This window comes from Podarcis filfolensis (genome assembly GCF_964270895.1).
Source record: "Podarcis filfolensis genome assembly, chromosome: 1".
In the NCBI taxonomy this organism is placed as follows: Eukaryota; Metazoa; Chordata; class Lepidosauria; order Squamata; family Lacertidae; genus Podarcis; species Podarcis filfolensis.
In genome coordinates this window covers 70,117,036-70,144,178 of record NC_139604.1, presented here as the reverse complement: position 1 = coordinate 70,144,178, position 27,143 = coordinate 70,117,036, and the positions used below count along the sequence as shown (strand labels likewise).

Sequence of the window (27,143 nt, the reverse complement as noted above, 5' to 3'; positions counted from 1 at the left end):
CACTTTAGTTTTCCTGATAATAATGCCCATTCTTCTGTCCTGTTTCCTAATGTTCCTTTCACACTGCAGTACCTGTTGCATTATGGTTCTCTGGCCTTTTGACTGATATACTGGCATGTTGCACTAAATTTCATTCACATCACTGACTATGGCGTGGCACAACAACAAATGTCGCTGGACAAGGTCACTAGCCCCCACCCTTTCAGCACATGCATGTTTCTGTCCCTCCACGATTCCCCTATGAAAATAGCAGGAAATGAACTGCATGCCGGTATACATGTCGTCCTTCGATTCCTGCAATTTTCTGAGTTGATGGAGTTGCAAAAGGATTCCCCCCCCCCTGGAAGCAATTAATATGGAAATGAGAACTGTCTCTGCTCTCTACAAGAAAGCCAAGGCTTTTGCAAGTTACTTCTTGGAATCTTGCAGATACAGTTTGGCTGGTATGAAACATTGCTTCCTTACAGCAACATTCTCTTTACGGATGCTTCCAAGATAAAGGCCTCACTCGGCAATGACTCATTTGTAGTGTAAGGCATGCATGCATACATACATATACATATATATACATACACACATATATAGGTATAGGTATAGCTAGATTAAGTAGATAAAAATACATATGGATTAGTTTTTATATAAAAAAAACAGTATGCATAATAAGCACCAGTCCCATAATTAACACCCATCTGGATGCACCCTGACTTTGCCTTAAAAATATGTTCTGGAGGAATAGGTCCAACTGTTCTCTTGGGTTCATGTTTCTTGTTTCAGGCAGACCCACCTGCATGAGACATTGAGATTTTCATGCTTTGGGCTATCAGATTCACATCATTTGAAAAACCTGTGTTGCTTGAAGTGTGCGGCTATCATAGCCAAACATGTTTGATAATTCTAAAACTTAGTTGAATTATTTTTATTATTATTTTTGGCCACACAAAATAGTGAGCAACTTTCTCCAGAACTCTTCACCAGCTCAGAGTCTGGTGGGAGGCAGAGCAGGGGGGTGGGGGAGAGAGAGAAAGTGGTGTGGTATTCATGCTGTCAAGTCTGCATTAGCTTCTAGAATAAGATGGGGTATCAGAAGAGACAGTAGACCTGAAGATAAAATCCCTCATTTTTGAAAATACAAAACCCTGCAGTCTTCTATATTTCTCTCTAGCTGTAATCTTCCACTTGGAGTACTCAAAGTCTTTCTTACTAACTTTTGATATTATGGTAGGCCTAATAAAGTTGTTGCCCTACTATGTTTGTCTTTTTTAATGGGCCTGCATAAATACTTTTCTTTTTCTGGATGATTTATGATGTTACTGATCAATATTAACCACTAGGTGGCTCCATTTACACGGCAACTCGTTTATTCTTTCGACAAATGCAGAAAACCCACCTGCTGCTGGTCAGATGTGCTTTCCAGCAGATGCGATACTGGTTTATGCATATGGGGGCAATTATCATGCTGTGAATCACAATGAGGCATTATTGTCTCGGAGCCACAACCTACTTGTATAGAGAAAACATATAGGCCGTACATAATTCAGCCTTGTAAATAGCCCAGAAAAGTTACTAGCCTGCCATTTCCTTTTACTAGCCAGCTCAGAGACTTGTAGGCGGTGTTCCCATGCTGGCCACAGCATGATGACACAGGATACCAAACTCTCAGCAGCCTAGTTCTGGGTTTTTTTTAAGCTTACTACCAAAGAAGTTGGCAAAGGAAGGAGGTGCTCAAGGATGGGTTTCCATTCCTCCCTAGTGAGTACAGAAATGAAGCTGACTGGTGGAGGAATGGAGAGGTCCAGCCTTCCATTGCCAATTCAGTCAGCTGCCTGCCAGAAATTCTGTGCATTCACCTGGTCACCTACGGTGTGAGCAAGCTACTTCTCCTCACTTTCCTTACAAGGAATATGCCAAGGTGGGGAGAGGGTGAGCTCTTTTGTGACTTACGTGCCCAGCATCTATTCAGAGGGAATGATTTCACCTGGACTCGCTAATCAAAGTGCTATGGGGGAAGGATGTTGAAGTAATGTATTGTCTTGTTGTTGCCTGTTCAGTGCTCTTTGCTAGTTTGGGCAGCCTCCAAAGTGCTTTGGGCCAAGTCATGCACTTTTCCAAAACTGGATTCCAAACTGGATCTTGGTCATGCATACAGGCCCTTACTATGGAGGCACTATCTAGTTTCCACAACTCACAGCCACAGATAATATTTATTCCTCATAAATTGCACTGACTTTAAAAACATGTCCAAGGCTCTTTCACCCCTTATGCAGCCCGTCTAGCTTGACATCAGTGCTTTCCCTTATACTGAAGGTGCTGTTGTGATGGAGACTGCTGCTGCTACAGTGCAGAGAACGAGAACATTTACCCTTTCTTGATGATGGAAGCCAAGGTCCTGACCCTATTGTTCTGTGACAGCAAATGCCAAGGTGGCTGATAGCTCAGCTGGTAGAGCGTGAGACTCTTAATTTCAGGGTCATGGGTTTGGGCAAAATATTCCTGCATTGCAGGGGGTTGGATTAGATGACTCTTGTGGTCCCTTTCCAGCTCTACAATTCTGTGATTCTATAATTTGTGATTCCTCGGATGTTGGAGTGCAACATCAGTCCCAGTCAGCATAGCCACCAGTCAGAGACGATGTGAGCTGTAATCCAGCAATAACTGGAAGGTCACTGGTTATTTCTCCAGCTGTAACCCTTAACAGTAAAGCTGTGAGGTAAGCCAGTGTTGTTATTCTCCTATTGCCATTGGCCGAGATGGAGTGACTCCCCTGATGCAAGATTCAAACCAGGAACTTCCTGGTGGTTGCAACCCTGTCTTTTACCAGTACAGTGGTACCTCGGGTTACAAACGCTTCAGGTTACAGACTCCACTAACCCAGAAATAGTACCTCGGGTTAAGAACTTTGCTTCAGGATGAGAACAGAAATTGCGCGGCGGCGGCACGGCAGCAGCGGAAGGCCCCATTAGCTAAAGTGGTGCATCAGGTTAAGAACAGTTTCAGGTTAAGAACGGACCTCTGGAATGAATTAAGTTTGTAACCAGAGTACACTCTGTAACCACTGTACACTCAACCAGTTCTCTGTGGCACAAGGAGCAACAGAACATATGACTAAAACCATTAAACATCAATCATTAAACATTAACAACAGAGGCAAAAAGTAAACAATGTTGTTCTGTATCATCTCAGCCCATTCCAAATTGTATGTTTGATAAAGGCTGGCATTTTCCATCTAGATTCCTTGATATGTGTGTGTGTGTGTGTTGTCACAATTAAAGTAATAATTATAAAAAATCCAGGCAGTTTTTTAAAAAAACATCCATTACAATATAACCTGTAACAATAGGCACTTTTGTCAGCATTCCCAAGGGAGGAGGAAGCCTAGAGGAACAAATTATCTCGTCATGCTTACAGATGGCCTCTGCAGAATAGAGTAATATAGTTGGCAGGTGCACTTAAGGATTTTTATGACCTCAGCTTTCTTCAGTAACTGAATATAACTTTGCTTGCTTTTGTTCACACATAAAAGTTTCTGCAGTTTCAATAAATGTAACTAATGTTGTGTCCTATAGTACTGTATAGAACTGATTCTGAGTTAGCAGTTAAAATCAATTAAAGTAGTTATTTAAACAGAAACAAACATTCGGCTAAAAGTTTGTCTGAATTAAAGTAAAAACCTGATTTACAAGTAAACAATTTTTAGTGTTGACAACAAATAGCACTGGTGGCAGAATTAATTCAGAACTCAGGAAATCAACCACTGAAATAGTCCATCTGCAGATTTAAAAACAGAAATATCACAGCATTTAAAACATGGTAGGTTTTTAGAATAACCAGCTTAGTAACAGTTACCCTCAGAGACTGATTTAGCACAAAGTTATTGGCACCAAATTCACATTGGCTCAACAGGACTTGTGAATTGGGAACATGTGCGCTGGATCATGACCTTACGATATAAAAATAACGATCTTCTCAGCACTGAAATCTTTCCCACAGAGGAACACGTTGCTCAACTTTAGATTTTAAAAAACCCCCACATATTAACAAAGAACCATTAGTGAGTGGATCACCTTGGTGGGAATAATTTACTAAATTAATGTGTTGATTGAATATTTTAGACAACAAGACAAAAAAGGTCTCCCAGTGAAACAAAACATCAAAACCAGCAGCAGCTCAGACACGTTTGAGCAGAAAATTAAAATAGCACACAGTTTTCAAAAAGAAACTAAGTTTCCATGTTTTTGCAAATCAGTTTTCTGTTAGATATGCAGCAGTAAGCAGCACTTCCGTAGCCAATGGATAGATTGCACTACAGAGCATGAAACAAGCGAGAGAGATTTTCTGCAATCAAAACCAGACAACCGATCAGAAACTTTAATCTTATTCATTTTGCTCACCCATGAAACAGGGGAGGGAGGGAAATGTACTGGATCATCATGAAACACTCTATCAAAACAAAAGCTTCCACATCTGTGACAGGAAAGTTACCAGCTGCCATATGTCGCTCCGATATGCATATGCTAACACAGGCCTGGCCAATGGAGTTCCTACAAACTCTTCCATGACCCTGTTGTCCCACTTAATGAATGCCCCATTGTCAGCAGTGCTAATGCTATGCAATCTGTTTTGCCATATTGCAGCACGTAGCCCTGCTCTGCTCGGCGCAGCGCATTTTGCCACATAAGGGTAACTTGCCGGATGCCTTGCAATCTGTTGCTCTTGAAGAGGGGAAGCTCTGCTGTCACAATTGACGCAGCCTGTTGGGCCACAAAGGAGGCAACCTCATTGTTCTCCATGTTAGGTATTCTGCTTTGTGGTTCTTCCCCGAGAGCAGCTGTCTCAGAATCTCCGTTTTAAACAGACGACATGCCAGTGACTCCGACTGTTGTATCAAAACAAGCCGGTTCCTTTTATGCGATCGCCACCCAGCTTTTTCAAACCGCATTTCAGCTACGTTCGATTCAATATTACAGCCATGCCGCAGATTCTGACACAGTTTTATTGGTCTCAGATGGCTGTATGCAGTTACTGTGCTGTGACTTTTACAGTCAACAAGCTGTTCGGTGGCAGTAGAATTTGGGTGTCTGTTGCCATAAACAAATCTACAGGGGGTGATTCAGGAATAAAGTACTCTTTATCCCAGAGTGGCAATTTGTTAGGGAAATAAGTGCCTGGTGTAAGATGAACAACTTCAGGGTTTGAGGCAGGGCTCCACTCTTTCATTCCTTTTCCTGATTGATCACTAGTCAACTGATGAATCAACAAAGTGATTAATCAGTGTGGACCACTGATTTTAATTACTAGGTCTGATTGCTAAGGGCAGACATTTATTTTGGTGAATTTGCTCTGATACTTGTGATAAGGAATGAAAAAGAAAATAGTAAACATGTAGTGATAACTTTTGATAAATTTATCAAGTTTTCACACATGTCCTTCAGCATCTCAAAGACATCTATATTGACACCTTTAAAATGATCATAGATAATTCAACACATTAGACTGCAAAGAAAACAAAGTTAAAACATCTTAAAAGATGAAGGCTTTACAACCACTGTAATAACAGAATCTGTATTCTAATGATACATCTGTAACAGTGGGGAAGGATTGCCAATTAATGTGCCTATCTTGCGTATCAAGACAGGGCTGAAAAGCTATGATTACTCAATTAAGATTATTTACGTTCCTGGAAGTCTTACCAAATCATCTCAGTTTAAACTCGGATTTGTTTCACAGAAGCAACGAGTTAGTGTGAGACTGCAGGGAGCTAATCCTCATCTGTGTTTGCAGTTTGGGGTAGCTGACTTCGCAAGCAGTGACACAATGGGATTTTGAAGGTGGCAGAGAAAGCCATGGGGAGAAAGCAAAGGCATTCAGGAGAACACCCATCTTATCCCTGTGCTTCTTGGGATGGGCTTTATAATTATGAAGAAAATCGGCAATCCTGGGATATCTGTGATAAACAATGACCATAATCAATATTTTACATCCTATGGAAAGATACATCTGGTATCTTTCTTGTTTTATATTTGCATGTAGAGTAGGGCTGTGCAAGTCACACACACACACCGATTTGGCAATTTGGATCAGGCCCCAACTCAGTTTAGATCAATTTAGATTCTCAAATCTGAATCAAAATTTCAAAATCTAAACCTTTGTTCCTCTCATTTATTTACTTCCACTGGGGAACCAAAATAGCCCAAACCTCCCCCACCACACCCCATATAGGTGCATGAAATTTTGAGAGATGGTAGTTCCTCAAGAGGGGGTTAACCTTGCCAGATTTCAGACAGGTAGATCCAGCAGTTGAACCGAATGATAGACAGAAGACAAGCTGAACAAATGAATGAGGATGAGTCTGAAAAAGGACTGGGAAACAAACAGGTATAGAAGAAAGGTTAGGTAAGGTACTGAGGGATAAACAAAATGGAAGCTGAAGAGATGCCCCCACATTCCACCAAACTCTTTCTAACATTCAGAGGGAGATGCTAGTTTTGACATGTCGTGTACCTCCCCTCAAGCAGCTGCCCTAAGTTTGGAAGTCCTTCACTTTTTTTTCTAAATTAAAAGAAAAAATTAACACTACTGGGAGCTATAGAATGAAATGTGCTTTGCCATAAAAACCACTGCAGATTTTTTCTTTCTTGCTAAGACAAGTACAGGCTGCATAAAAGGCATTTTTAAGTACACTACTGACCTGGAAAAGCAAAAGGCTCTGTGTTCTACAGTCAGACTTCAGCCTACCACTTCCAAATGTGCTTTTAAACAGGACCACTGTGGCCTTACCCCTGCCATTCAGAAGAGTCTTTCAACAATGTCTGGGATTTTTTTCAATGTAGATGAGCTGCTCAGTTGACTTATGCTTACTAATGAATTCTGCGACCTCACTCTAGTGTTTGCCGTAGAATTTCTGACAGCAGTGTGTGTGTATGTGTGTGTGTTAAAATCAGACTGTTAACTCTCAATCTCTTTCAAGACTTTGGTATTTCACTAAACATGTATTTTGAAATGCAGGTCTGCTAAGTGGATTTGTGAGCCCCAAGGCAAATTTTAGGTTGCCTGCCTTTCTGGTTTTATTGCACGGATGGGCACAGTAGTACAACATGGTTAGGCAAGCCAGGAGCCATCTTTTTGTCCCAATGCCCTCTTCCCCTTAGCAGCTTTGTTGACATCAAGGTGCACCAAGGCTACAGAGAGAAGAACTAAAAGAAAACACTTCACCCACACACGAACAGTGCACAAGTCGGCTGCCAATTATTTATCAAAACATGTTGGTTCAAACAAATCTTTAAAGCACTGCTGAGATCCAGTTACTTAGTGAAAATCTAAAAAGCAGAAACAAAACACGGCAACTTTAATTCAGTTTCTAACGTGTGTAGCTATTTAAGGAAAATGTCCACATTTCTGAAATATTTGAATGATCTCCGATGTCCTGAAACAGCACTGTTCCCTGTGGAATTTAAATCATTCAACTGTAGCAGCTTTACCATGACTGCCAGAGAAGCAACTTCCTGTGAAGAAAACTGTGAAGAGAAACACTGATCATGGAAGATCTGCAGAGCTATACAGTCAACTCTGTGGTGATCTCGGAACAAAAGGCGGGAAAGACTTCCACCTCAGGAAAGTGTGTTGGTGAATAAGTTATGTAGAACAAATATCCCTCAGCAGGAGTGTATACTGAGAGAATCAGGAAGGCAACATGAACATAAAGTACGGAATGGAGAGAGAATTTCACAGGAAAGATGGGAAGGCAGAAATATCTATATAAATGTTGACTGATCTGTGTTGCACACACAACACATGTCATGCAAATTAATTTCTCTCTCACCATAACCGCTATATAGATGTACTTGGGAGTAAACCCAGTTGGATTAAATAGCGCCTATTCCCAGGTAAGTGGTTATAGTATATAATTCTACTGATTTTTGAAAAAAATGCATATCCCTCATACCTTGTTCTGAAGGACTTTTAACATCACAGCTCAGTAGTCTGCATATTAAACAGTTGCTTGAGGATGACAGAACAGTTCAAAAGTTCTTGATCATTCTGATGAAAGCAGCAGACTCCCTCTCTCCAGCTTCACCTCTGACCTTCTGTCTGCCTCCATGAATATTTCCCACATCTTCAAGCCTGCCTGCCGTACATCATTGCCATGACATTTCACCGTGTAAATGAAATAGTTACTAATGTGCTCAACCTATCTAGTATGGCTGGTGCAAGTTGCTTTTCCATTCATTGCCTGGGCTGCTATTTATACAGCCTCTATGAGTGTTGTGGAAACATATTAAAGATTATATATATATATATATTCCCCCTCATCTCTCAATGCATCTATCAGTTCCATTATTCTATCAAAATAGCACTACTTGATTCCATGGCTTTAAAGAGAGTTGAGATAATGCCATGTAATGAGGGACCAGGTATTCCCCCCCCCCTTATGATTTTACTTCAAATGATGCAATACTCTTACTAAATGAATCTCACATTACTTCATTTTTTAGTCCCCTCCCCTTCCTCGGTAGCTGACTTGTGGTTTAGTGTAAAAGACTTATAGCATGAGAGGATCCTATGCATACTTTCTCAGAAGTAACTTTCACCATGTTTGATGAGTCTTGCTCCTAGGGAGAGATACAAAGTGATGGAGCCAAAGCATCACCTCAGCATGATTTAAGTGGAGTCAATTCAATCATAGAATCGTAGAGTTGGGACCATCTAGTCTAACTCCCTGCAATGCAGGAATCTCAGCTAAAGCATCCATGACAGATGGCCATGCAACCTCCGCTTTAAAAACCCCAAGGAAGGAGAACCCACTACCTTCCGGGGGAGACCGTTCCATTGTCGAACTATAATAACAAAAGGACTTGTGACACCTTAAAAGCTAACAAATTTATTGTGGCATCAACCTTTGTGGACTACACAAAACATAACCCCCATCGTTCTGCCCGGACTCTGAGGTCCAGTGCCGAGGGCCTTCTGGTGGTTCCCTCGCTGTGAGAAGTGAGGTTACAGGGAACCAGGCAGAGGGCCTTCTCGGTAGTGGCACCCAACCTGTGTGACACCCTCCCACCAGATGTCAAAGAGAAGAACAACTATCAGACTTTTAGAAGACATCTGAAGGCAGCCCTGTTTAGGGAAGCTTTTAATGTTTAATAGACTGTTGTATTTTTATATTCTGTTGAAAGTTGCCCAGAGTGGCTGGGGAAACCCAGCCAGATGGTCGGGGTATAAATTTATTATTATTATTATTATTATCATTATTATTATTATTATTATTATTATTATTATTATTATTATTATTATATAACCGAATGCCACAACACTCTTTGTTCCTTTTGCTGCAATAAGCAGGCAACCCCTTCAGAAAACCTGTCATAATAACATCCCAGCTATTGGGAAATTTTGGAAAAAGAAGGGGACAAATTGAGATTGCAGAGTTTTGAAAAAATAAAAGGGAAGGTGAGAGACTGGTTACATTATCATCAAATAAATGAAGTGTTTAAATTAGACAGTAAAATAGGCTTCCAGGTGGAAAAATCAAAATTAGAGACTGAACTGTTAGAATCTAGTACTAAGAATTTGTCAAAAATGTATGACCTGCTGCTGAAATGGAATACACAAGATGAAACGGTAAAATCAAGTATGATTAAATGGGCTCAGGACATCGGTCATAACATTATGTTTGCTGATTGGGAAAAGTTGTGGACCACCGGGTTGAAGTTTACGGCGTGTAACGCCTTAAGAGAAAACATAATGAAAATGATTTATAGGTGGTACATAACCCCAGTCAAGCTTGCAAAGATCTACCATTTGCCTGATAATAAATGTTGGAAATGTAAAGAAAAGGAAGGTACATTCTTTCACCTCTGGTGGACGTGCCCGAAGATTAAGGCATTCTGGGAAATGATCTATAATGAACTTAAAAAGGTATTTAAATATACGTTCCCAAAGAAACCAGAGGCCTTTCTCTTGGGTATCGTCGGCCAGGGGGTGTTAAAGACGGATATAACTTTCTTTATGTATGCTACAACAGCAGCTAGAATACTTATTGCAAAGTACTGGAAGACACAGGATCTACCCACACTGGAAGAATGGCAGATGAAGGTGATGGACTACATGGGTTTGGCAGAAATGACGAGCAGAATCCGAGACCAGGGAAGAGAAGCGGCGGAAGAGGAGTGGAAGAAGTTTAAGGATTACTTAAAGAAATACTATAAAATTAATGACAGTTAGAATGATGTTGGGCTTAAAATAAATGGTTACTATCAGTAATGGTTAAGACAGAGAGAATAAGGACGATTAACATAAATCTATAATAAAATAAGGGAAGATTCGCTGAATAATTGTAAGAACTTGGAATACAGAAACGGGAAGCAAGAGGAAGTCGAGGAAGTAAGGTCTAAGAAATTAGGACATGAAATGGTACTTGTTTTTTGTTCTGTTAACGTGTGTGGTTTGTTTTTGTATGTTTTGTTTGTGTTAATATAAAAGCTGTTTAATAAAAAATATTACAATAAAAAAAACATAATAACATCCCAGCATTCTCTCTCAAAGGAGATACGCTAAAAATTGCACACCTGGGCAATTTAATGTAAGATGTAGAGTATTAATGGAAGCATTGTTGCTCTCCATTGGACATCTTCTTTCAAGGAGGGGCAACTCTTTTAAGAGTTTCAGCATCTCAAGAGTAATTTGATTTTCCACCCCAACTACTGAAACCCCTGCGGTTGTAGGACTGCCTGGAAATGTGGTGGCACCAGTGTCGTGGAACATGGTATAATATAGAACTTCAGTCTTGTCAAGTGACACCGTCCTTTCCTTCAGTTCCCAGGCAATGTTTCCACAACTGACGGTTTCTAGTCAAATTAAAACAGATGCAACAATGACTTTATTTTCTTTATTTTCAATCGATACTGTATGAATACAAAGTTTCTAGAAAGCTACAAAAAAATCTACCACTTTATCAAGAAGGCATCAAAATGTGTCACTTTGCAAAGACATGGAACACCTGCAGTAACCGACACAAAAATAGCATTTTTAGAGTGATGAAATAATTGCACTTAACTGTCATGGATATTAAAGTTATCACACATATGTACCGCGAAAGCTAGAATACATATTTTTTACAAAGCACTTTTATAAAAAAATTCTCTGCACACAAACCCTATAATTTTCATATTACTATCATACTAAAGATAAATTCACTTTAAAGCCAACACTTAAAACATTTTTTTAAAAAACAAAGAAGGTACCAGTACCTACACACAGACAACAACAAATACGAGAATACTGTACTGCCAAAAGGTTTGATTGAAACTCATTTTGAAAACTTCAAAATATGTTAAGACAAGATTTGAAAAGTTTCATATATATTTTTATTTTTTTAAAAAAGAGCTTTCCCTCCATGTCTAAGCAGGAGGTACTTTGTCATCCAAAGGCAGATTCTACAACCCCCCCACCCCAAAAAAATAACCAGCAGCAGTACAATATTAAAGTAACCACTGACCATATATGAATATGCTTAAGTCACAAACCCAGTTTATACACATTACACAAATAAACAAAGTGAGAATTCCATTAAGTCATTTACAAATGTGAACAAATGCATGTGGCAAATAAAAAAAAATCAAAAAGAAAACTGTTTTACATAAAACGTACTGATATTAAAGAATTAAAGGCTATTCAGGCTTTAAAAACTGTTATAAAATTCTTTTGTCTTTTTTCAGGCACATATCATTGTTTTTTTATCCGCAGTCATGAGCCTGAAGCAGAGGCCCATTTGAAATAAAGAGAACAGAAACAAAATGCTGAACAAAAATTAGAACTTGTGTGAAAGGAGGTAACTGGGGCATATCCTCTCTGTGAACTGAGTGCACTTAAAGAGTTAACTGACAAAATGTATTTAGTTTGTTTTATATATATATATAAAGTATCTCATTGCCAGACCAACTTCCTAAGCTAGAGATCAAGACTTCCAAACTTCTTTTATCTTTCAAATTATCCTGTCTTTCTTTTCAGGGTGCTGGCCAGAAGGAAGAAAAGGAACAGATTTAGAGAGAGAGAAATCAACCTGAGTAAGGACTGAAATGAGGACCACTTTACATGTTACTTGCTGCCCATGGTGGCTGCACTCAAACCCTTCTCCATATTGGTGATCAGTGGGCCAGGGAGCGATATTTAAATCCTAAAATTGCAGAGTTGGAAAGAGCCTGAAGGGTCACCCAGTCTAACTTCCCACAATGCAGGAGTCACAGCTAAAAAATTCCCTGGCAGGTGGCTACCCAAGCTCCGTTGAAGAGCCCCCAATGTTTGACCATGCACTGTAGAGGCCCACAGTAGACAGGGCTCGGGGAGAGTGTCAAGGGTGTGCTGCCCTGGTGTGCATTTAGAACGGCAGACATGGCAGATGCAAGGGAGTGTTAGTCTCTGTTGCATGGACTGCCAAGCAAACAGAAGAGCTTCTCAACAGCAGCCACAGACAGTGAACGTATATTGGTCCCTAAAGAACCATATGTTGCATGACCTGTGTTGATGATGTGGGCCAGTGTTAGTGCATTGCTCTGTAACTGACTTCTACTAAATTCTCAAAGACATCCCAAGTCATGGTTTGTGCTTACTATGATTTAGAGTATGGCAGGCAAACCATGGTTCTGAGCTACTTGTCTGCTTTCATTTCCCACCTCTGCGCATTCAGCTTCATAAGTTCAGGCCCATTGCCAGAATGCGGCAGCTTCCGGAAGCTGAGCAATGCCCAACCTATGGTGGTCTGTTAATTCAGACATCCGAACCATAGGTAGTGGAGAATATGAATCACAAACCTCCTCGGAACCAGAGTTTCAGATGATGCTTTACGACTAGATTGAATTAACATAGCCATACCTTGTAGACACTACACTAAACCATAGTTAAGCTTCTTTAATCATGGTTTGGCTTGATGTCCAAACTGAGCCATAGAGAGGGAAGAATGCCCTAGGAATTAGATCAAGGAAATAAAGTATAAAGATTTCAACTTTTCAAGTTCTGCAAGCCAACTTCCATTCAGTGTAATAGTTCACTCTTTTACTTGAAGGTGACAAAACAGGAAAGTTGAATTCAATGCAGTTGCCAACCTGAACGGACTCTAGCATGGGTAGGAAGTGGGAAAATAGTTACCAAAGTTGCAAATTATTCAGTATAGTGGTACGGTACCTAAATAAAATCATTCTAGAATTCAAGTAAGAACAACATTACATTTGTAAAGTAAGCTATGTTTCAACTGCCACAAATTGTACCATTATTCCCCCCCAATTTTGTACACCAAACAATAAATAAATTCATTCATTTGCAATAAAATATACTCCAGCCACTTGCTTACCTATATCTGTTGCAGCAGATATATTCAATCGCTGTAGATCTATTTTGGCACCATTTACACATAATGCAAAGCCAAAATATGTCTTGGCATGAATGAGCAAGCATGCGGGTACGCAGTAAGAAAACCAGGGCTGCCTTATTCCTCCCTAGCCACGCCGCTGCCACATTACCAGTAGCTAAGCCAAAGTTTATCTATGAACCTGGGCTCATGGATTATCTTGCTTCAAGGAAAACACAAACTGTAACCAAGGTTTGTTCTTGGTGTGCCACTCCTGGGTTGTTTGCGGGGAGACAAACCACAAGCTTGGGTTCACATGTTGTGCTAAGCCAAACTATGGCTTAGTTCCTGGTACCGTTGCAGCAGCAGAAGTGAAGGAGAGTGAAGTGGCTGTGATTTTCGTATTGTGCTCCAGGACACTTGCTCATTCATGCCAAGATCAAGTTCGGCTTAGTGCTAAGTGTGACTGGGGCCCGTGTACTTCTGAAGCCAAGCAATCCTTACTAGATGAAGATGTCAGAAGAAAGTGAACAAATACAAATTTAAGAAAAAGGGAGGGGCATAACTACATATATTTACCACTTCGTGTGCCACATACTAATTTTAAATAAAAATTATTAGATTTTTTTTGTCTATTAAAAACAAAAGTGTATTCACAGCTACAAATCTCCTCTGCCAAGCTTTTGGTTTTACTGCTATTAGTTCTCAGTGATTATTAATTATGTTGTATCCCTCTGAACCAATGTCAGTGCTGTTGATGTCTCTCGAAAAACATGATATTGCCCAAATGCATGGGTGGTATTAAAACGGCACTCTTTCCTACAATGAAATAGGAAATGGTGCTGTTCAAGGGTCTCCCCGAGGACATTTATTCCTAACAATTTGGTGCTAAAAAGCACAGGTCAAATGGACTGTTTCATTTTCTTCTACACTTTCATTTTCAATTTTAGGCATCCAACTGCTCAACTTTGTAAACAAAACAAGTGCAAATTTAAAGAAGAAAACCATCTTCACAGATTTAGAACTACGATAATGATGATGGTGATGATGATGATGATAAAGTCAAATTTGTCCTTTGCCTGAACTTCTGCTATTTATATGGGCTCGTGTTACTCAGATGCAAGACTGGATGGAGAGGGACATGGCAAAGGGTGAAATACTGACCGCTTTCCTATCCTTGCCAGCCAGCAATGCTGCATAAACAATCACAAACGGTTGAATAACATAGAGAATAGTTTTTCCAGCATGATGCACTCTTGTGATTTGCAAAAAGCACGCTACTATAAAAAGTACTCTTTTGAGAATGGAGGCCTGTTAGTTTTGACTGTTTCCAATAAACCAAAGGCATTATGGTGATCTCTAAATATTTTTGGTCTCTACAAATTGTCATTTATTATGGCAGCACTTTTCTAAGCTGGAATTTCAAAACCAAAGGCACTTGCATGCGAGAGTGCAGAGAGTCACAAAGGTTTAAGTATTTGGTCATGAGAATTTAAGAAGGCAGCATTATTATTCATACAATTCACTTTTTGCAGAAAATTCTAGCGCTGTTAAAAGGTTTCATTTTGGTATCGATATTCCAACTATGTAGTGACGGGGTGACTTATATAGGACGGTGTTTTAGGGCCAAGTAGCCAAAAGGCTTCTCTTCGGGAAATTTTTTTTTCCTTTTTCCTTTATTTAAGTAAACCAATTAATTTACTACATAAGATTGGCATGATAAGCTAAAAGGTACTTCTACTATAGCACTAAGGCACTGCATATTGTAATGCTTTGGCAGCTCGGAATTAAGAAGTTCCTACGACAAAGTAACAGTTAACAAGGGAGATGCTTCCAGCTTACAAAAGAGCTCACAGTTTACAGGCAGCCTTTTGGACTACACAACCCACATAAACATCTGACAGACTTAAGGCTTTCCAGAAGAAACATGCACAGGGGTGTTTACACCCAACGTAAAGGTAAAGGCAAGGCAAACAGCTCCCAGGAAGGTTTTACAAAAGTGGAGATGCAAGAAACATTGTGACTCTTCAAACAGCAGAGTTATTACATACATCGTGTCCCAGACTGCATTAACGCAAAAGAGAGAAGTGTACCTGGTTTGCAAACTGACTGCTCTTCCACACACCTCAAGGAGTTGCTTTGAGATGCACGTTTATTCTAAAAACGTCCAACTTCTTTTAAAAAACAAATCCATCAAAACCAAAAGCCTCGTAAAAGGTAACATTTTTTTTTAAAAAAAGGAGTTTTAGACTTGTAACACCAAGTGCTTCAAAATAAAGGGCTACTTTAGATGAGTAAGATGCAGTGCTAATTCTCCGTTAGTGTTAAAAACTGATGAAGAGTTACAGCCATATAAGCATCTGATTTTACAGTTCACAGAGTTAAAATGACTGAGAGGTTCATCTGCTTTAATGTCTGTAGGACAAAAGGCGTGCAGCTTGCAGATCCTAGAGGCTATACAGTACTGGACTGACTGCAGCATGCCATGAGAAGGGCTGAATAGGAGTCATGAATGGAAGACTGCATGCAACGTGTTTCAGTTTTGCAGTGTTCCAGAAGTTGAGTAGCTCCTCTGACAATTGAATAGGGCAAATCTCCAAGCTATTTATACCTTGAGCATTTCCTGCCCCCATGTTGGATTCTAACAGTGTGAAAGGTTTTATGCAGGCATAAAGAAGTTTGCTTTCTGAAGTAACAATTATTCTAAGCAGCACACTGAATATGTTTCTTAAGTATGCACGAAGCTGCATTTCAAAGTGCAATAGCTACTGACCTAGTGCCTTAATGTAAAGAAAGACATTCTCCATAGTTCATTTCATCATCCTGTGGGCTATACAGCTTCTCATAAGTCGCTGTAGGCCAGGGGTAGGCAACCTAAGGCCTGGAGGCCGGATGCGGCGCAATCGCCTTCTCAATCCGGCCCGTGGGCGGTCCTGGAATCAGCGTGTTTTTACATGAGTAGAATGTGTCCTTTTATTTAAAATGCATCTCTGGGTTATTTGTGGGGCATAGGAATTCGTTCATCCCCCCCCCAAAGATATAGTCTGGCCCACCACATGGTCTGATGGACGGTGGACCGGCCCACAGCTGAAAAAGGTTGCTGACCCCTGCTGTAGGCAGTAGGTGGAGAGAGGCAAATCCTTGAATGGGAACTGTAGCAAAGTTGTTGTGTTTCTAGCTCATCAAACCCTACAAACCTCATGTACTGATAGATTTCTGGGTGATTTGCAGTTTCTCACTACCAAACACAACTCTCTTCTATCTAAATTCGGCTGCTGAAATGAAGTAGACTTTTGTGTGAAAGAACTGTATGTTCAGTTTAGTTCTACAATTGAAGCCAAATCTCAAAACTCAGAATGTGCTCAGATGCACCATGTTCCTTCATTCTAACTATGATTTATTGATTTATTTTTTACTTGGCTCTGACTGATAGATTTTGGGGTTGTGGTAAAAAAGCAGACCCAACAAGTCTGATGTTTGCCTGCCATGTATTATAGGTTAACATTTACTAATAACATAAACCAGTTCCAAGACACTTTTTCAGCCTTTCATCACGTCGGGCAAGAATATATATTTACAAAAGCTGCCTCTGAAGGGGAATCAAACCTTGTGTAGTGATAATAGATTTATACCTCTTTGAAAAAAGCTCTTCCTCACTTGTTCTTAGGAGCACCAAATATTTCTACAGTGATGGAGGGGATGTGGGATACATCATGTCTAGGAAGTCTGAAAATGGATTGTAGGAATTGATAACAAGATCCAGTGTAAATTCATACGTTTCATGGTTTGAGGCCATTAACTATCAGAGTTTTCACCTTATTGAGTGAACAAATCCTGTTAAGATGGGCCTACACAACTTGTGATCTACAAGCCACACACATTGTCAGGCCTTTTTTGGGTGACAGTACTCACTGGTAGGAAGTGCATGGGTATGGAGTCACCTCTTGTTGTTGTTGTTGTTCATGGGAACCATTTTGTACGGGCTCCCATGCCATGTTTATCAATATATGAGGACTGTCACCTCTCTTCTAACCCCCCAAAGTACTGCACTTTGTGGTCTGTCAAGTGTTTGACAACCCTCCTGTTTTTGCATTTTCAGGCAAGCTGAAAGAGAAGGAGATTTCAATGGGGCTCATAAAGTAATAATTGTGTCTTTTTTGTTTGGCGAAGCCTGTGATTTTCTAGCATTTTAAAGACATTAAAAACAGATGAACCTTTTGATTGTATATCTATTATCATCTCAACCACAGTGCTTTTTGTGGTTTTCAGCTGACAGTTTAATTGTAATTCAACAGTCACTTTAATTCCACCACCCCCTTTACATTTGCTTATCACTAATTTTGGTGTTGCAATTTATAGACTCATTAGGAAAAACAAAAACGAAAACAAATTGTTCATATAATATATAACCACACACAAAAGATTACGTACACCATAAGTCTAATTTTTCAGTATTTACCTAGTTATTGCAAAACGAGTCATCTTTTAAATAAACAAATGTCCTTATTAGTACAATACTTTATACCTTTTTAATGCACTAGATATAATTAGTAAAAGGGAGGAAGTCTTCTCGCTTTGCAATACCTGCTTGAAAAGTTAAATGGGTTAGAAGGTTAGTTTTAATACAGTGGGAAGAAAAATAATATTTTTTGCCTACTTTTAGGACCTGTCTGCTCCCATCAGGCATTTTTAAGGCTATGTTTGTCATTTGGCTTCAAACAGAAATTGAGTTGCAGTTATAAAATAATTTAGTGAATTACATTCGTTTGTATCGTCCACAGTAATCAGTTATGAAGATAATTCTAAGAAGAATTTGTGTGCTAATTTATGCTTATAGTTAAAATTCATTTCAATTTCACTAGCATCTTAAAAACAGGGTTTTTAAAAATTAATTTAGGCAAAACACCTCATAAACTCTTATAATTGCTGTTAAGTTTTCCCATGGCAAACGCTCTGTCTTATATTTTTCTAACACAACAACAACAAAAAATTAAAACTTCCACAAAGGCCTTGAAATTCTTAAATATAGTCTTCCCAAGGAACGGTGGTTTTTTTTATATATAAATTTGAAGAACACTTTGTTTTAGAAAGAATTTGTACAACTGTACCAGAATTTCACAGCTACAATATATATTGACACACTAAAATGAGGTTTAGAAAAATGTAGGGGAAAGCTCAGCCAGAGGAACTGCCACTTAGTGTTGAGGTTGACAGTCTGTGTTTTGATAAGGAGTTAAACAAAACATGTCTATAAATAACTGTTCAGTCCTTTACAAGCCTGTAGATGTGATGCTGTGCACCATGTTCGCTGTTTGAAACTTCAAATACACAAGCCATGCAAAGTAGGGTTTCTTGCGTGTCCCTGTTCGTTACAACCTGTTTGTGTTTTTATACATATAAAGAAAAGGAAAAAAGACAAAGCATTAGAAACTGGGTCATTTGCTAACACAGGAACAAAAGCAAAATATGTAATTGTAATCACTGGAGATACACACACACACACACACACACACACACACACAATTTCACTCTCATATCTGAAGAGACATACACCTCTCATCTGTCAAGGTTTCTTGGTTAATGCCTCTCTAATGCTGACTTTTGACTCAATGCATATAGACATTAAAGAGTATTCTGCGGGTATGAGAGATAGATATTATTATTATTATTATTATTAAGAAACCATATTTTACTAGAGTGCATAATCCTATCTCCCTTATCTCCAGCACTATGTAGTCTACAACATATTGAGTAGGACTTCTAATGGAAACCATCTCAACTGGATTCTGACCTAGGTTCTGCAGTTCCATATTTCTGACAGAGTTTCTGGAAAAGAATCTGGCAAGGCAGGATCTGCTTTTTGGGAAGCTTCCAGAGGCATATTTTTGGAATACTTCCCGGGAAAATCAAGCTGCTAAGATTTTAAAGGAACAGTTTGCAGGAATCTCTTTTCTCCTCTTTGAGAATGTGCAAAACTGCACAGCAGTACATCGATAAGAGCAGAACCGATCTAGAAGCGAAAAGCCACCATGAGCCAAAATGTTCTGTTCCACTTATCCCTGAATTTAAGGCCAAGCAAGAAAAAGAACACAAGGCTACGATGGAGCTCTGTAATCGGAGCTGCGTAACCCAATCTTTAAGGGCTTGGAAGAAGGGTAGTGGGAAGGAATTCAGAAGCTAGGAGAGAGGAGGGAGGATGAAAAGAAGGAAATATAAAGGTGAGAGGGGTGGGGCAAACAACAAAGAGGGATCCCATGCAGGTCAGTTTTCCAGAGCCCAAAATGTTCTTAGGGTATTCAAAAGCTACTGTGATAGATCCATTCAAAACAGGTGGTTAACATTGAACATAGCTTGAAACGAGTTGTTTCACAAAGTAAACTACCAGGTGTCCCAGAGAATTACTATTTTCTTGGCGCTCTGAACCAACTAGGAAGTGAATTTACCACAACTTCCATGTCTCCAATCAGAGCTATGGCGGGACAGCCAATGTGGACACCAGGCCCAAAACTCACCCAGACCAAGGAAAAGATAAGTGCCCCCACCGTTACTGCAAACTCTATTGCTAAATGAGCAGTGGGTGCATTCTAGAAGTAGAAATATTATTTACTACAGCTAGATTTCAGCCTCCTTCCCCTGCTGGGTTCTAGGTCCAGGGTCAAGGCAAAGAGGCTAATAAGTGGCCAACTAGATATATAAATGCATCCAATTCTCCGCCACAGAGGTCCAGTTTATAAATTGTCTCTGGTAGATTTGCTGCAGAAAAGCCACATCTCCATGGCTGCCTCCTATATCGGATCAGTAACTCATAAAGCTGCCTAGCACAGGGTGTTTGGACCGCTGTGTAGGTTTAGTAGCAAGCCTGGAGGTTCTGCAAGCCAAGATTAAAGCACAGCACCTACATTTGGCAGTAACATTGTACTTAACTCAAGGGCATGGAATTTCTAATCCTTGCAAAAGGAACCAAATAAAAATCTGCCTGCTCCCAAAGAACTGCAGAAAACCGCCAGAAAAAGTGAAAGAGAGAAACGTTACCAATAAAATTGTAAAGTTTTCCAACACGCTGTTCATCATATATTTTTCTGGTAAATGCTTGAGCTTGTGGATGAAATTGATCATATATTCACACATTGGAGAGCGGTTTATTCTAAACACAAACCGGCCATTCTCAAACCGTGCGTATTCAGTCTAAGGACAAAAGGCAAAAGAGAACAGAATGGAACTGTCAATGAATGAAAAGCTCTTTTTTATTTTTAAATGTGAGCCACTGTATAAAGACATCTTAGGATATTAAAATGAAAATTTATTTCAACTAAATTAAACATACCATGTAGCTAAAATATTGGTTTCTCATAAAAGGAACATGAGGAAATAATATATTGCTTATAAAATAACCTTAAATGCTGCCTTGATATTGTGGCTCTGATATAAACTAGGGTTTGAAAGAACAATTAAAATCCATTTTACAGGGGCTTTCCTGTTTCCTCTGTTGAGATGGGAAATGTTTTGAATGTACTATTAATATTCTCTATTCAATGTGTTGAGCATTCTCAGGCTCACAGAATAAATCTCACATGGAACTCTTTTTGGTACTTTGCAACTCCAGGAACTTTTGGTCAGGGCCACCACTTAATTCAAGTTTTGTGTGCACGTGTGCACTGATTCATTATGGATCATCTGTGAGCAGGAACAGAAGAACGGTGGATCTTTCCAACTGAAATGTAACCCCTGCACTAAAACCCCACTACAGGGAAACATGTGTGCACATGCATGTATGCATCTATACACATACATACATGCACAATGTAAACGTATAATAGAGGGTGCTGCTGCACGGTATGCAGGATGCCCTTCAAAATATCAGAGCTATCACAGACATTCATGGCTTTGCATGTGCCCTCCTAGAGGAGTCTCTTTCCCCTCTTCCAAATGGATAAGTAAATCAAAACTGGGTTGTAAGGAGTCTATTCTATTCAGCTCATAGTACAAAATTATGTAGAGATCCACCAGGATCCTGCATTAATATTAACTGCAAACCAGGGGTAGCCTATGCAGAGTTCTCCAGAGCTTGTTGGTTTACAACTCCCATCATTCAGCCCCAGGCGGCATGGCCAACGCTCGGAGATGAGGAGAGATGTAGTGCGACAACATCTGGGTGTCCCCCAAATTGGCTTACTCTGCTGTAAGCTCAGTGATTTAAACCAAGGACAGCTTGGAGGAAAAAAACACTTCTAGAGAAAACAGTGACCTGGCAGCAATCAGGCAAGCAGCAAGTTTGAAAATCATACCTCTACTTTTTCTACCACTTGCTTCCCGAACGAGCAGACTTTGGTGGAACAGGTGATTGTCATGTTTTCTGAGCTCTCATACTGACTAGTTACACCATAGAATGCTCCTGTATCATCTTGGATGTTGCAGTTTAAGTCCGCCTGCAGGAAAAACAACAACAGATGCTTCCTCAACTACCGACATTATTGCAAAAAAAGAGAAAGTATTTATTATGAATGTCATTTGAAATAAAAATTGATCTGCTTTAGCAATCCCCATCAAAAGCAGACTTAAGAGCACAAAAGAGCAAATTGCATTGCTATTTCCTGCAGCTGCAAAAGAGTTGCCAACAGATTTTGCACAGCAGCTTTGCAAGATGGGACTGGGATGCAGATAACACACCTGCAGCCCCAGGCAAATTTCAAGGGAGTGCCCTGAAACAATTCTCATTGCCAAGCACAACAGCTGCGCTATTTCTCTTAGGCTTGGGTTCTGCGCTTCCAAATCGTAAAAGCTTTTGACAGCCCAAGTACTAACCCAAGGAATTAAAAATATAAAGATACAGCAGTTCCATGGAAAGAATAAGGATTTCTCGGCTTAGACCCTGAAGATCAGACTGGAATTGGATTTGGATAGCTAACCCAGCCACATAGTCAAATAACCGAGGTCCATAAAAATAACCCACCACTACAACCCGAAACGATTAGCGACATATATTCTCCAGCCCCATATTTGGCTGGAAATATGCTCTTCAAGTGAAGGATGAATGCTTCTGTAATGCATGTCTGAATGGTGCCTTTGCATACTGAGACTAAAAAGCAGATGCAAAAAATATTCTCTGTGCCTAAAATTTGCAGCAGAAGGAGCGGCTCCACCTCCATCATCCAGCCCTGTCACTGAGATCCAGCGCTGAGGGCCTTCTGGCCGTTTTCTCACTGCAAGAAGTGAAGCTATAGGGAACCAGGCAGAGGGCCTTCTTAGTAGTGGCGGCCTCCTTGTTGAGCACCCTCCCATCAGATGTCAAGGAGATGAGTAATTATATAACCTTTAGAAGACATCTGAAGGCTGTATAGGGAACCTTTTAAGGTTTAAGGTTTTATCATGTTTTTATATATGTTAGAAGCCGCCCAGAAAGGCTGGGGCAACCCAGTCAGATGGGCGGGGTACGAATAATAAATTGTTATAAATTATTATTATTACTGACTGTTGATTACAGTATATAATGCATTCATCTATCAATATACTTGAGTGGTGCCCCGCAAGACGAATGCCTCGCAAAACGAAAAACGCGCAAGACGAAAGGGTTTTTCGGTTTTTGCGTCGCTTCGCTAGATGATTTTCCCTATGGGCTTGCTTCGCAAGGCGAGTTTGTTTCCTTTTTCTTAAAGCCGCTAAGCCGCTAAGCCATTAATAGCCGCTAAGCCGTTAATAGCCGCTAAGCCATTAATAGCTGCTAAGCCGCTAAGCCGCTAATAGCCGTGCTTCGCAAGACGAAAAAACCGCAAGACAAAGAGACTCGCAGAACGGATTAATTTCGTCTTGCGAGGCACCACTGTATAACTTGTCAGCATGAAGCACTGCAAGTTTTGCATATCAAGACCCTCAACTATTGGACATGATGCATCAAAAAGAACCCCACAACATGCCCCAAAACTGAGCTGGCTGCAGACAAGAAAAACACTCCACATGGGTAAGTGTTCTCGGTCTTCGGGGAAACGAGGAGGCAGCCTGCATGTGTCACAATAGTCTTGCCTAAATAGAGTCTTCAAAACAACAGAAAAGCAGCAAACGCAGAAAGATTACAAAGCCCTTTTCCACAAAAAGAGGGGGTTTCCCAAGAGAGCAGCATAATTAAAACACAAATATTCAGTAGTTAAAATTGAACATGGAGAGGTCACTTGTTAAATAGCACAAAGGCTACAATTACAGTGGAAATGCCGTGAGGCGTCAGTCATATGAGCGTATTAGACTTCCCCTCCTTCTCAATGAGCAGGGCTCAAAGAGCAGAGGTTCCAAATTGTGAAGCAATTCACACACACACAACTGCATCATCTGGATCTTTGGCACACTTTGCTGCCAGTTGTGTGCTGCAGCTTTGGAAACGCTTCCAGGTCTGCCACATGGCTGGGCTTTTGATGACCAGGCCAAGCTACTCTACTTCCCAGCTGCTCTCTGACTCATTCAGGGGAACCAGCACACTTGCACCAAGTTGCAGGTGGGCGGGCAATGGCTTGTGAAGAGCTTTGCACAAGTGCCATAAAGCTCGCCGTGCAGCAACGGTCCTCTCTGAGGCAACAGAGGGGGCGAAAGCAGCAGGAGTGGCTTCTTCCATCTCAGTTTTGTTTCAAATGTGTCTGAAACGCTGGCTAAAGATGGTCAGTCCACACAGCTGACCTCATCTCTCTACGGCAACTCGCTTGCCAAGTCTCATTCCGTTATGCAATAAAAATCACATCTAAGGGGGGGGGGACACATTACAATAGCTTTTTTTGTGAATGAAGGAGACAAAGAATCAACATGCCTCTAAAGGCAGCAGCAGACACACATGAGAGACGTGGGAGGAGACCATGTGGCTGAGCTCTTTCTGAACACTAACCACACTGAATTCATTATTTGTTAACAGTGCCTGACAAAGGAACAGCATTATATTTTTCAGGTCACAGCTATTTTACATGATAAGAATAGGAACAAACCTAACCATCCAACTCATGTTACTTTGCCACTAATTATGGCATATATTTACATCTATAAAATGAGAGAGATTTTTGGACATGATTTAATGCCCTTTTATTGTGCAGATTCCTTTATTTCCATTCCACATTTGAATTTCAAAAATGCTTTGGACTTCAAAGCATCTTTTTTTTTTTTTTAAAAAAAAAGTGCACTAATTACAATACACATTATTTTCTAGAACTGCTTGTTTGCATTGCAGATTTCTAAAATGATAGGTATTCATTAAAATGCACTTATTAATATCACCCACACTTCTTAGAATGAGAGTTTTGCTCTCCATTTTGCAATGGTGTTCAGACACACAAATAGGTTTTCATTACAAGGCAATATTGCAATCGTCTAATATTGCAACAGCACAATTCTAAACATGTTTATTCAGAAAACAAGGCTCATTGTCTTCACTGGGACTTATTCGCGGGTTGACATGCGAATGCGTTTATAAAAGTACCGTAATCAATCCTTTCAAAAGGAGGTTATGCACTGAACTGAGCCAGCTCATAGCATGCACTTATAAAATATCTCAATCTTTCATTCCACCTGATATGAAATCATCCATAATATCTCATGCTAACAGGTTTAGTTAGAAAACTGTGCCAAGATACTGCACAAATAAATACTACACAAAATATGAGAATGTATAGTTAACGATACATTTGTTGATATAAACATTGAGCCTGGCACAAGATGGATGGGGCCAAAGCTGAGAAATACTCTGTAGTAGGGTTCAGATGTACGCATCTCAGCTTAAAAGGCCAAGATATAAACAAGACTTCTGCCCACGGGGTCACAACTATGAAAGGACGCCTCATCAAAAAAATGGTATGGTAGATGGAGACATGCCTATTCAACACTTGCAGCAAACTGTGTACATGGTTACACCACAGAGCTACAGGATTATAGCCGCCTTCTCCAGCTGCTTTCTTGAGTCTGATGTAATATATAAATAGGGCAAATGTATGTCTATGTGTCCAATCCTTTCCTTCAAATCCAGAGTGAGAGGCAAGTGGTTGCTCGTATCAGAGTTTAAGGCTATCAGAGAAAATGGGAGCGGAAGTTTTCTGATGTTCATAGATTCATTTCATGTCCAGGCCATAAATCAACCCAGTGAATACAGCCGGTATTCGCTGTTGCCTTCTTACTGCAAACTACATTTAATTGATTACATGTCCCTACCCCAATTTGCATTGAATTTCCTTTACATTGAAATGAATGGGCTGGAACAAGGTACTGCGACGTAATTTACATAAATTATGTAAGTTCCACAATAGCAGATGGTGAGAAGGACAACAGTTTTTGATGGAAATTGAACTGCAGCAGAACAGGAGCGCTGCTGCATGGAACCAATATAGGGAAGAAGGGAAAATGATGTCTTCTTGCATATTTTTCTGGGTTACAAACTTTACTGCATGTTGCACTTAGCTTTGCCTCTTCAGATCTCGGAAGGCTCACTCTCTACCGGCAAGGAACATTGGAGAGGCTTGAAGCACTTGGTGGCAGCTAATATCCCCTGCTTTCCTCTCTCAACCCCCGGGAAAAATTAGGAGAGGGAGAGAACCAATGGAAAAAGCCCAGACAGCAGTTCCTCCACCCCTGTAATTATGACTCAGCACAGAGGAAGGCACAAGAAGAAGAAGTATTTAAAGCCTCTTCACCTTAGGGGCTATAGGAAGGGACCCTTCATAGTTCTAAACAGCAAGAATAGGGTTCCTTTTCACATGGTAATTATAGCATATGGAATGGCTCTAGGATGTTAAGGCAAATGCATACCACGGGAGAAGAGTCTGGACAGACAGACCTAAACTGTGTCGTTTTACCATACCTTCAAGGTCCTAACTTGCTGCATGTGTCAACAGTCCTTTTATGACCATTATCTGTTTGTGGATCAGGCATTTTTTGGTGGGAGCTTTCAAAAATCTCACGTCAGGCAAATGTATATTAATGAGGCTTTTTAAAAAAGTTTCACTTTCCCCCCTTAGAAATGTTACCTTCCAGGGCAGTGGGGCACACAGCATGCAGCCTACCTAAATGTAGGGTTGATGGCAGCCCCCAGTTTGACTTTACAAAAAGCACTGGCTACACAACAGTCATTAATAGCAGCATTTTTGTGACATCAGGGATTCTTACATGCAGGGATGTCTTGATGGTGTCGTCAGCATTGCTAACCTGTTCCACTAGATGGCAGGTGACAGTCTGCAAATTGTTTCAGTACCAGTTGTAGAGTGAGCATAATGTCGACAAGCAGTAAAGGAAGCCTGCTCTTGGTAAACTGGATCAGTTTTAAAAATGCTAAAATTAGCTGTAAATTACTCATGCCTTTGCAGGGCTAGCAAGATTGAAAACCTGCCATGCTACAGTTCTGAATAAATATTCTGCCTTGGTTTTTGAATAAGATTTTGGCATTATTTAAAAAGACAAACTAGATTACTCAGTGGCTGATCAGAACCATGACACTACTACGACAACAGTTATCTGTTTTGCTGTAAGAACTGTCAGGATTGAAAATAAATTTATTAAATCAAGCGGCTGTTCAAAATTAGTGGCAGCACTGAATACTTCAAATAGTTTTGATTGTGATGACTGGTTAAAGTACAGAGACACTGGATTTGTATAATACTATTTTGACACACTGCTGAACTGTTTTATTGAAGCAATGTTAAGTTTTAACTTTGTTTTCACTTTACTTTTATTCTACTGTACTGGGTTTCACCACCTGAGGTTCCTATGGGATGAAGGTTGATCAAAACATATAAATGAATGGGAGCATAGGTTTGTAAATCTGGTGGGATAACTGCTGACCTTTGCCATTATT

The 27,143-nt window shown here is 40.1% G+C and overlaps 1 protein-coding gene across 38 annotated transcripts in view; it reads right to left on the bottom strand.

The window, feature by feature from the left end:
- Positions 1–10,868: 10,868 nt before the first annotated feature.
- Positions 10,869–27,143, bottom strand: part of TEAD1 (TEA domain transcription factor 1) — a 173,117-nt gene continuing 156,842 nt past the window's right edge. For all 38 annotated transcript variants that reach the window (XM_083599399.1, XM_083599400.1, XM_083599364.1 and 35 more), the window contains 3 exons: positions 21,622–21,762; positions 20,369–20,521; positions 10,869–18,712 (listed from right to left, as the gene is read on the bottom strand). In XM_083599399.1, coding sequence (XP_083455525.1) covers positions 18,599–18,712; positions 20,369–20,521; positions 21,622–21,762 — 408 coding nt within the window. In that variant the 3' untranslated portion in view covers positions 10,869–18,598. The remainder of the gene's footprint in view (positions 18,713–20,368; positions 20,522–21,621; positions 21,763–27,143) is intronic.